Consider the following 12,500-nt stretch of genomic DNA (forward strand, 5'->3'; position numbering starts at 1 on the left):
AGCCTTTTCTGCAACACAAGAAATACTTTTTCATACGAGAGCTGTTCAATATTTCTATATTGTGTCATATTTTTCTCAGAGATGAGAAAAACAAATCTCAAAACTCAGCCAGACGTACAGTACTACGGAGCAGTTAGCTGACGCAGGTTGCTGTTGTCCGAAGCTTTGGTGTGGTCATGACGTGGCTGGATCTCTGTATATTTAACAGTGTAAAATATGAACAAACAGAGAACGGTCAATTTACCATCCGACCGAACTCTGAGGCTATAAAGATAAGAGGCTAATGAAAACGGCCGTCTTAGTCGTTAAGTACTTTCATCGCTGGTGCGTTTCTCTACGCGTCGGTTTGTCCATGGACGTTCTAAACGCGTTAGAAATGTAACCTTTTAAACTGTCCAGTAGGTGGTGCCAAAGATATGCCTTTGCCGTTGACCTACGGCAGACAAGGGAAGGACATGAGTGTAGTGAAGTTTTTTTTTTTTTTTTTAAATGAAACTGAAAGACGTCCGTCCACTCCTTTCTGACACAGATCTCGTATTTATAAAATATACAGATAGAGCTCTTATACTGTTTACATCTTCATCCTTGCAAACTGGCTTACATAAAGTCAATAAATGATTTGTTTGTTCAGTCAAGTCTCACTCTTGTATAACGGGGAAGGTTTAAACACACCACAGAATGAATAATTACTTTTGCTTTATTTTAAGTTAATATAAAATATTACAACAATATGGAGATAAAATAACAAAAAAAAAAAAAACACAACATTTTTTTATTCCAAACAGCCAAATTCATGATTGACAGTAATCATTTGGTTTTTAACCAGTGGTTGTTATGGTAACAGAATTTCAGATTTCTATTGTATAGTACTTCAGCTGAGTTACATGGGAATTCAAAAAAAAAAAAAAAAAAAAGGGTAAATCACATATTCCATATCGATGTCACACGATGTACTCGTACATATCTGAATCTCTAGAGAGACATATTAGTAGCTAACTAATGAACTAAGGCAAGAAAAAAAAAGAAGGCACATTTAGCTTACAGGCACAAACTGCAAACAGCAGCCAAGAACAGTGAATACACAGTACCGTCACACACACGCACACACACGCACAAACACACACACACACACACACACACACACACATTTGTTACACAATACAGGCATACATTCGTTGAGAGGAGAATGTTTGGAGTTATACTGAGATGACTGAGACGCTGATTACAAAAAGCGCACATACTGAGTAGGTGAATACATACATTTTGAGTGCTGTCGACACACACACACAGACACACACACACACACACACACACACACACACACAGACACTCATGCAAAGAGTTTAGTAGGTAAATGTTGTTCCTGATAATCTTCCTGAATTTTTTTTTTTTTTTCTGGCGAAATGTCCTCATGATTACTGTTTGTCACAACGATAACTCAAAATGATCAAGAGTTGTATACACACACGCACACACACACATGCTCACGTTCAAACACACAGTGAGTTGCAGTGAGTAGAAAATGAAAATTTGGCGAATCATGTAAACATTTTATATTATCTCTGTGATCTTCATAATGCAGGAGAAAAAAAAAGCTTCAAATATAAAAAAAGAGGACATTAATTCTGATAAAAAATATATATTTACATTTCCACTCTAAAACGTAGAGTCACATCGACTGGGAAAACACACAAGTACGCACACACGCGCACACACACGCACACACACACACACAGACGTGTAATGTGAAAGATTACTTGTGGTGCTTTGGCATAGGTTTATATGACTTGGTACAGTGTGTTATTACTGGAGAGGGCAAAATAAGGCAGAGTACACACAACCAGTAACATACTGGTCTGTGAGACTATCCTGAGTGTTTTTCACACACATACACACACATACACACACACACATCTTATACTTCAGCAACAAAAATTTGCCTACAGTCAGAAATAACATTTCTAATGCAATAAAAACACAGTTGTTTGTGCAATATAAGCTATGTCAAAAAAAAATCAAATCCATGCATTTCTTTTTTATTATTATTTTTAATATGTATAAATAGTTATTAAAAAGGTTTTGAGCTACTTGTATTTCAGGGAATATTCCACCGATTACTCATGCAGCCTTGACGTGGAGGCGTGGCCTTGTAACAGTTGTATCTTAGAGCAGCTGTAAGTCAAGGTAGGCTCCTCCTCCAAAACTCTGGTCTGTGATTGGCTGTTTGGTTGACAGCAGGGAAGGGACAGTTACCAAGGCATCACTGTTGTTGGGCTGATCAAGGGAAGAAATGACAAATGATTAACATTTGCTCACTAAATGGATTCATTGACTAATCCCATCACCTCTAACAAGCCACGCCCATAACCACATGTAACCCCACCCACAACACAATAATCTGCTCATTGCTGGAGGATCAGCAGTAAATCATGTTAAATCGGAAAAGTCTTTAATTCTGTTTTAATTATACTCATAGATTATTCATTTTTTGCCAGTAGGTCACCAAGCCCTTTTCATAATTCAGCTGTTTAAATAAATTATTAATAATTGACCTATAAATAAATAAATAAGTTATTAATTATTAGTAATTGATCTGTAAGCATTGCTGTCCAGAGGTGAGATGTGAGAAAGCTGATAGCTCAACACACACACACACACACACACATACAGACACACACACAAGTGTCTGTGAAGGCTATTGTACTAGTGAAAAGCTCACAGAAAGCCATACACACACACACACACACACACAAATACATACTGTCACACATCCATCACACTTTCTCATCTTACGAATGGTACAACTACACACTCACACTTAAAGCCCACGCATCAAAAAAACAAAACAAAAAACCTACACCCATAGACCCTACACACCTTGAAACCCTGGCAAACATACTTTAGCCCTAAGCACACACCTTAAAATCTTACACACTCACTCGCTAACCCTCCAGAAGGATGTTTTGGGCTCTTACCTTCCCCATGTTTAAATACACACCCATTCTTTAGGGTGTGCGTGCACACCACGGCTTTGGTCGTGGGTGTGAATCAGGAGGTCTTCAGATGGGTACTATGGGTGTGAGTAAAAATGCACAGATGAGTGTGACTGTATGTGACTCTGGGCATGTGCATGTACAAGTGCACGTGTGTGTGTAGGGGTATAAGTGTTCAAGTGTGTGTGTGTGTGTGTGCGCGCGCGCGCGCATGTAAGAGTGTAGGGATTTCATTTGTGGGAGGCTAAACTGAGCAATTAACAGAGCAATTTCTGCGTAAGATGTACGTCTCAAAATGTAAGATGCTTTCATTGATGTCTCCTGTTTCTTTTTCATATTCTCATATTTTCATCGTGACCTCCAGTTCTGTATGAATGCCATAAGCACATCTGTGAGCGTGTGTGTGTGTGTGTGTGAGAGAGAGAGAGAGAGAGAGAGAGAGAGAGAGAGAGAGAGAGAGGGAGAGAGAGAGAGTTTTTTCTGGGTTTAGAGAGAATCTCCTTGCTCGAGCGAAGATTTAAAGTAAAAGAATCAAGTTGGAGCAGGTCAGTGTTACAACCACCACACCCCACCTTGCACACTGGTGTGTGTGTGTGTGTGGGGGGGGGGTGGGTGTGGGTGTGAGGAAAAGAGAGAGAGAGAGAGCAGAAGAGGAAAGGAGGGGGGGGGGCATCAGACAGACTAGGGAAACCTGTTTCACTACCTGAATATGGGACAATGGAAACAGACAGCCCAACTATGCAGTTCTGTTACTCAAGCCAAATGAAGCGTTTTAATCTCTAATACTGAACACCATAGGGTATGGAACACACCCTACTGTTCCCAAAAAAGTCAGCCCTGCCCAAGTACACACACACACACACACACACACAGACACACCAAGCTTGTTTTGATGTGTGGTGAATTGTGAGAGGACTTTTTCTCTCCTCTGCTGTCTCCTCAGTTTAACCTGTGTTTGTGGACAAACTCAGCTAGAGGCAAATTACATGACTGTGAGAGACAAGCTAAGACAGTGCTACCCTTTAAAGCTGCTGCTGTGTGTGCACTGAGATCACTGCTGTATCAGTGCAGAAAATAACAAAGCAACACTTCAGATAACTTGTAAAAAAAAACAACAACCCCCCCCCCCCCCCCCCCAAAACCTGGCCTCATAGCTGTTTGAGCTAAACTTTGAGTAAATTCTTTTGGGGAGATAGAGCTACCTACAGAGCTGAGGAGGTAAGTTAACTGAAAGCACTCTGCAAACATTTTTTAGTGTCGATCTGCTACAGAACGCTTTTCTGTTGAATTAAGCTTGGGGAAAGTGTGCGTTGTCGGAAGAAGGTTGTAATATGTAGAACTATGGTTGTTGTAGTGTTAAAAGTCAAATGTTGGTTTCATATGTTTGAGCTGTGAACATAAACGAGTGTTTGTTTGTTTGTTTGTTTGTTTGTCGTTAGTCGATGTTAAACTCACCTGGTAGCCTTGGACCATGTTGAGGATCTCTTTGACCCCACCGTTGTAAGTGTGGCTGGGGGCGTGGCTTGGCATTCTGATGAGGGTCGTGGGCGGGGTTGAGATCACCGAGCCCGTAGAGGGGGCGTGGCCAGTGGAGTAGTAGCCCATGTTAGGGGGTGATCCGGGAGGGCTGGAGAAAACCATGACATCGCCAGGTAAACACAAGCACAGTCAACAACGGGAACAAACAAATCAACAAACAAGGCCCTCATTATCATTATCAGAAAGACACATACCAAAGCACAGTGCTGTAAAAGTAATCAGTCAGCGCTATTTAAACGCACCATTCAGCGTGAGCAAAGATCAGTTCATTGATTTCACCACAGAACAACACCATAATAAACAAAGAAGTAGCTCTTTCATATGTAAAGATGTTATATGTAATTCATATGAGAAAAGCGGATTTTAAGGCTAGTGATGTGACCATATCAGATACACTTAAAAAAAATGTTTTAAAAAAGATAACTGATTATTAACTCCAAAGACGATGGTTAGTATGAACATACACCACGTTTACTGACAGTTTGTTCACAATCAGAAATAATGATGATGAATTTTTACATGAGCTAAATGATGGACGCTGTTTAGCTTTGTGGTTACCCACCTAATACATTTTCAAACAAAACGCAGCCCTAACTGAACCAACCAGTTCTCCCACTCAGTTTTAGAGGGTACCGACAGAGACAAAACAGCCCTTTAATACTGGAAACGGGCGTGACAAACTTTCTCTCTCTCTCTTTCTTTCTTTCGCTCTCATGTACACACACACACACACACAAACACACACACACAAACAGTGTGTCATCCTCTCAAACACACCCAGTTAACTCCTGCTGTCTCTTCTGAATAATTATAGAAACAAGGTCATTGCATGGCTCCCTGTCAGTGTCACATCAACCCCTTTACAGAGGGAAGCTGATGGAGGAAACGGAGTAGCTTATACACAAACAGGCGGTACTCTACACAACACACACGCGCACACACACACACAAACATAGCAACACCCCAGAAGATAACACGTGAAAATGAACCAATAGGCTTGTTCTGTCTCAGACACTGGGTTCTGAACACCCTGAAGCAGCCGTAGTTAGGTTTTCGTGATAGTTTCTCAGTCTTAGGACACGACGCGATGCGGAGAGGCACGCGTGAGAAAAGAACAGAAAACACAGCGAGGCCCGACATCCACGCGCCGACAGGATTCGACGCCGTGTCGGCCCGCGCGAGAGATAAAAGATAACCGTCAGGAACGGCACAACAGAAACCTTCAACAGAAGAGGCGCGAGAAGGGAACGGTTCTCTCCCCCGGTTCTCACTTAACCTCCCTGCTTCCAGGGAAACGAACCAGAGAGAGAGTCCTGTAGCCAGAACTGACTCTGATCTGAGATATGTGTTTTAATCTATCCCATTAAAACCAGTAGGGAAATTCCTTTTCCATGTAACGGTGGGAAATCACTGGGACTTGTCCAGTGCATAAAGTGTTCCCATTGAGATGGAACGTTTTTCTTTGGCTCTGTCTGTGTAGTGAGTGTGTATTGGCACGACCAACACACACTCATTAAAAATCAAACAAAAAACTGCCACAGAGTGTGATGACATACGGTGAATGTCCTTGCATCAGTCACAGAAATGGTTTGCCCTTATTTAGTGTAGTGTTTGTGTGTGTGTGTGTGTGTGTGCGTGTGTGTGAGGGAGGTGGGGGGTGTATTTGCGGGTTGTTTGTGCCTCTGTTGGTGTCCTGGGTGTGTGTGTTTGTGCTTACCTTGGGTAATAAGGAGTGGGGGGAGGGAGGGGGGTTATGAGAGTGTATTTGGGGCTTGTTTGTGCTCTGGTGTCCTGTGTGTGTGTGTGTGTGTGTGTGTGTGAGTGGGTGTGCGTGTGTGTATGTGTGTGTGTATGTGTGTGTGTGTGTGTGTGCGTGCGTGTGTGTGTGTGTGTGTGTATGTGTGTGTGTGCGTGCGTGCGTGTGCGTGTGTGTATGTGTGTGTGTGTGTTTGTGAGTGGGTGTGTGTGTGTGCGTGCGTGCGTGTGTGCGTGCGTGTGTGTGTGTGTGTGTGTGTGTGTGTTAGTGCTTACCTTGGGTAGTAAGTTGTATAGTTCATGTAGAGCTGAGTGCTGGCTGGGTAAAACGCTGTCGGGGGCTGTAAGGGACGAGGGTTCAGAACGAACGGGGAGGGGTAAACAGCCTCTACCGGAAGAACCGCACCAGGGGGAAGCACAGCCCCCGCCGGCAGAACTCCCCCACCAGCGGGGAAGGAGTAGGAAGGAGGTGAGAGACCTGTTAAAAGGAAAGGTTAAGGGAGGGGGGCAGATGGGTGAGGTAACAAGTCAGAAAAAAATACTCACAAAAAAAAAAAAAGAAAAAAGAAAAAAAAATCCACATAGTCCCTCAAATTGGTGAACAGCTCGATTAGACGCTGTGTGGAATTAAAAGCTCATATTTCAAATGATTTCCTCAGCATCTACTGATTCCTGTCTGTTGCCGATTCTAAAGTTGATTTGATTCCCACCCAATTTTTTTTAAGCTGGTTGATTAAACAACAGGGGCTTGTGAAAGCAGTAATTTGCCCAATATAAAAATGTGTCTGATTCACTGTAAATTCTCTGCGTCTCAGTATAAACTGTAAAGTCTGTTCGTATAATTCTATAATGTCTTGCACTGTTAGATCTATCCGGTTTACTGTCATTTATGATTGCAAGTTCTATGTCTGTTTCACTGTACTATTCACCTGTCTAGTAATTAATGTGTGTCTGACTCACGGTAAAAAAAAATGTGTCTATGAATAATCTTCTAATCCATCCAATTACATGATCTCTTTGTATAATCTGGCTCTTATTAAGTATCTGTCTGTCTCACTGCAAAATGTGTTTCACTGTAAAAACATGTTCTACGTAATTTGTCTCTAGTTCTAAGACTGTCTGTCCCAATTTAAAATCTAGATCTCGTATTTAAAACAGTGCCTCTACTTCATCTGAATTCTGTTCACACCCAGTCATTTCAATTGGAATTCACCACACACACGCACACACACACACACACACATTAATACCATTGGCATACTAACCCCTAATCTCCTAGTCCCAATCCACCAACACCAATGAAGACTCTGCCACCTCCAGTCAGCAACTACTGAGATGTGACTCCTTAACACCCCTAAACACATGCCCCAGACTCAGCAGAACTGACTCAGAGTCAGGTCTGAGATGAATGAGTCATTTCAACCGCTTTAAAAAGTTAGCTGACCCGAGTCTTGTGTTACTGGGTAGAAAGACAAACGACCTAAACATACGAAAAGCTAAAAAGGACCAAACGAGAGAAATTCAAAACCAAACCAGACAGACGTCACTATAAGCATTCTCTTCCTTTTCTTTCGCACAACGGCCGTGTTAAGCGATGCCAAAAAAAAAAAAAAATCAAAATTAAACATGAATCAACCATTACATTTTTTTTATTATTATTATTTTTCACAAGACAGTGAAAACGATTTCACCACTCTAACAATCTCCTCCCAAAAGAATCAAAACATTGGCCCGTACATATATATATATATATACATATATATTTCACCGACTGTTTCAAAAAGAGAGAGAAAAAAAAGCGTCTGAGTGAAGCGGAGTTTCTCCACAGTCATCAGAGGCTGGTACGATTACGTGACTCCTGAAAGCCCGCTCCATCTCTCTTCCAGAACCTTCTAAAAAGTGACAGAACCCAAATGTATGAGAGATGGAGAGAGAGAGAGAGAGAGGAAGGCTTGAAGCTCCACCTACCCACAGACACACACGCACCGCAGCGAGAGAAGCGGCCCCCACAGCGTAATAGCACTTACGTCTTAACTTACATGGCGGTGGAGAGATCCCACTTCTGTTTAGCGTTCCCCCCATTAGCACAATACTCATTTCCTGCACCGAACACTGGAAAACCTCCACGTAGCGCTCCTTCATTCCCCGTTTGTGACAGCGCTGGGCTGCCAGGAACGCCCGCTCTGGCGAACGCATCTGGATGAAGGCGTCGCCCGACGGTCGACCCTGGGAACGGCAAACGGAAACGTAAACACGAAACGCTGGGAAAACGCGTACGTTGATTTGAAGACTTTTGGGACGGAAAAGAGGTTGCAGTTCTGACTGGCTGGGTACCATACGAGGTTTGGGTCGGGGTGTGCGTATGAGTGTGTGTGCGCTGTGACTCATGTCTGTGTTACTGGTCAGTCAAGTTCTGATAAATTAAATATCGTAAAGAGGAGGCTTAATTATTTTATTTCATTGTGTGTTTATATATGTGTGTATCTATGAATATATAATTTAAGAAATTAAACTGCAATCTGAAAGAAGATAATTTAATGACGTAACAATGTATGAAAATTAATTAATTCAATACCTGTAGCTTTCAATAAAGGAGAAGCAAATAATTAAATCAATCAATAAACAAGCAAATAAAATATTAAACACACACATATACCACACTATACCACACACACACACACACACACACACACACACACAAAAAAAAACATAAATGTGTGATACTACAGTCTCCTTGAGGCACACAAAAAAAGGCAGGTACAGAGGCTACGGTGAGACATATTTCCACTGTGTAGTATGGGTTAAAAAGGTCTGAGCACTAGCTTTTTTTCCCCCTAAAAAATGTTGATGCAAATTTAGATTTAGAGTTAACCAGGTTTTCACACAACAAAAAGTAGACCAGAGTCACAAAAATGTAAAAAAAACCAAACAAACAAACAAACAAAAAACGAACAACAAAAGACAGAGGATTTGTGCTCTCTTTTGCATCTGTCTAGGGGAATTCACCCTCAGACAAAAGCAAACCAGCACTGTTTATGTGCAGTTGTGTATGACAGTGAAACCAGCACTGTTTATGTGCAGTTGTGTATGAAAGTTAAACCAGCACTGTTTATGTGCAGTTGTGTATGAAAGTTAAACCAGCACTGTTTATGTGCAGTTGTGTATGAAAGTTAAACCAGCACTGTTTATGTGCAGTTGTGTATGAAAGTTAAACCAGCATGTTCTTCCCCTGTCGTCTAAAAAGCGTACTTTTCTAAGTGTCTACAGTCAGTCACCAGCACAGGAGTGTTTAGACCACAATGAACACTCCATTTCTTCATCGCCTTCCCCCAGGAATGAAGATTCACAAGTCTTGACAAAGGTTTTTGTGAGTGTTTGTGTGTGTGTGGGAGTGTGTGTGTGTGTGTTTGCGCACATTTGTGTGCGATTAATCATGCGTCTAATAGGATCATTGCTCTTCCCAGCCCTGAGGGGGACAACACCCTTACAGCACAGATATGCGTGTGTGTGTGTGTGTGTGTGTGTGTCTGTGTGTGTGCGTGTGTGTGTGTGCGTGTGTGTGAATGTGTTTATAGCTGAATCAACACAACTGCTGGTCCAACTTCTATAATGCATGTGTGGCTCTCTATACAAAATCACAGACAAAATCACATACCTTCAACACATAACCTACAACAGCCTGTAACCAGAACAGCGTGTGTGTGTGTAAGCGCGCGTGTGTGTGTGTGTTTGAGAGAGAGAGAGAGAGGGAGAGAGAGAGAGAGAGACAGACACAGAGAGAGAGAGAGAGAGAGAGAGACACACGCATAGAGACAGAGAGACAGACAGGCAGAAAGAGACGCACAGACAGACAGACAGACAGACAGTGTTTTACCTGCTGATTGAGCACCATGTGGACTCCGTGTTGTTTGATGTCTGCGCTGAACTCTCCCAGGAAAAGCAGGATGTCCTGAATGGTAGCGTCGTAGGGCAGTCCCCTCAGGCGAATGCAGTCCCTGAGCCCAGACGGAGGGACAAACGTGGGCTGGGGGACGGCTGGCAGGATGGGGGAGGGGGCGATGGGAATCAAGGGGGCGGAGGAGTACCTGTTTAATACCTGAGGTGTAAACACAAACACAAACACGCACCAGTTTATAAATAAAAAAAGCTACAATGTAAACCCACGTACTCACAAACACAGGAGTAATACATAAAGTGGAATCTATGTACCAACAAAGACACAAACAAACCGGGAGTGACATTGAGAGTGAGACAGGTGCAGAGTTAGGGGTGCCAGGGAAATGGAGATGGACGTGTGTGTGTGTGTGTGTGTGTGTGTGTGTGTGTGTTGACTGTATGGGTGGCTGCCAACAGGACACTCCAACATTTGCTTCTCTGAACTGCTACAATAAAATAACTGCTGTTCTTGCTCTCCCTCTCCCTCTCCCTCTGTCTCGCACACACACACACACACACACACACACGCACAGAAGCAAGGCGTGTTAGTGTTTATGTTGGAGCGAGGATGTGTGCCATGGTTTATATGTGTGTGTGTGTGTGTGTGGCTCGAGACTCTGATGGAATCCTGCCAGTTCGGTTGTGTAAAACCCACAGCGCAGCGTACGGAGCATTATGGAGTCGGCAGGAGGCTTGACGACGGCTTTTGTCTACTGAAGTCTGCAGAACAGAAAGGGCTGAAGGGTACCGTCAATCACGTCAGCGACCGGGCTTTACGCGACGTTAACCAATCCCTTCAAAATCGCCGGTGTCTCTCTGCCCTTTTCAGCAACGGCACTGGTATTTAAATAGGGCGCATTGAACTGTTACCCTGCAGACCAGAACTGCAGGTTTGGGAGCAGTCTACGGTGTCCTTTGCGTTTAAAAAAAAACAAAAAACAAACTAGCGTGTGGACGCGTGTTTTCATCACCCGTGGAGGACATGGCAGAACGTGGTTGGCAGTTTTTTGCGATGAGATAATAAAACAAACAGCTACATTGGAAGCTGTCTCCACAGCACGTTAATCTCGTCCTAATCGCGCAGGCGAGAGAAAACCAGACGCGTGCGCTTCAAATAATGGGGATATAGAAAGAGAGCGCAGCGTCTGTTCTACCAAGTAACCAACCTCACCTAAAAAAAAACAAAAAACCCTCAGGGAATATTGGCATACCCAACTCAAGGAGAACAGTCATTGCACTCTTAAAGGTATAGACTATTTTAACCACAACACGTTGTAAAATTTGAGAAAAGCGTTGAAGTTGGGGGGGGGGGGGCGGTTGGGGTGTTGTTGGGAATTTCGGAAACGGTGCTGAAATTCCAGGTTTACTCGTTTAAAGTTGGAATGGACGCTGTAGATTCGGGAGTTGTTGTAAAGTGTTGGGGGAAAAGCGTTGCACTTTCAGGAGTGGTTAGAAATGTTTGGCAGCAGAGAGGGGAGTGAGGCTGAGAAGATAAAAGCAGTCCTACAGGTTTTGGGAGCTGCTTTGAATCTTTCAACTACGGTTTCTCCGTGTTTCGACGGGACTTCCGTTACAGGCACTTTGAAAGGAGAATCTAGGCTAAGACTGAAAAAGAAGTGCTTTTCCTCTGAGAAAAAGCGCATTTCCGAAAAAGACCTCATCACGGTTTTCTTCTCAGTGCTGAAATTTTGTTGCCAGTTCAAGTGCAGAGGGAAAAACATACATTCTACTAATCAGTTACTGGATTAAGGAGTGCTCCTAAAAAAAAATTAAAGTAAGGGTAAAAGATTTATGGTTCCGCTGAATCTTAACTACGAAATTTCAAGAAGTCTTACTGAAGCTGATTACAAACAGAATGAAAGAGAAGGCCTGGCTTCTGTGAATGATTTCACGAGCAGACGGGAGGCTAATCTTTTACTAATGGCAATATGGAGTGTTTGCCTAGTCAACTTGGCCGTTCACTTAAAGGGCAAACATACACAGAGACCTCAGCACAAAACGTATGCTTCATTAATCGGACACTTAGCTTTATAGACCTACTCATATAAGCTCTCTCTCTCTCTCTCTCTCTCTCTCTCCCCCAACCAATTTTTCTCACACAACTACATGGGCCCACTATACAAATAATCCCCCACACAAAGTTATCAGTATAGCGGCATTTCACATAAACCACATAATCACACAGAACCACAACACACTCTCCCCCCCCAGCACGTGTGCGCACACGCGTCATCAATCACTAAGGGCCTTTACCTTAAGGTCAAGGAAAGATGACGG

General features: G+C 42.9%; 1 protein-coding gene across 2 annotated transcripts in view; it reads right to left on the reverse strand.

Moving 5' to 3' along the window:
- Nucleotides 1-2,986: 2,986 nt before the first annotated feature.
- esrp1 (epithelial splicing regulatory protein 1) overlaps nt 2,987-12,500 on the reverse strand; it is a 15,552-nt gene continuing 6,038 nt past the window's right edge. Inside the window, exons 11-16 of one of the 2 annotated variants that reach the window (XM_030783428.1) lie at nt 10,162-10,383; nt 8,327-8,513; nt 6,707-6,765; nt 6,564-6,673; nt 4,449-4,620; nt 2,987-3,070 (exon numbers count right to left, since the gene is read on the reverse strand). In XM_030783428.1, the coding sequence (XP_030639288.1) occupies nt 2,987-3,070; nt 4,449-4,620; nt 6,564-6,673; nt 6,707-6,765; nt 8,327-8,513; nt 10,162-10,383 (834 nt within the window). Of the gene's footprint in view, nt 3,071-4,448; nt 4,621-6,563; nt 6,674-6,706; nt 6,766-8,314; nt 8,514-10,161; nt 10,384-12,500 lie in introns of both variants that reach the window. The other variant, XM_030783427.1, reaches the window with a different exon arrangement.

The sequence above is a fragment of the Chanos chanos genome, chromosome 9 (genome assembly GCF_902362185.1).
Source record: "Chanos chanos chromosome 9, fChaCha1.1, whole genome shotgun sequence".
NCBI lineage: Eukaryota > Metazoa > Chordata > Actinopteri > Gonorynchiformes > Chanidae > Chanos > Chanos chanos.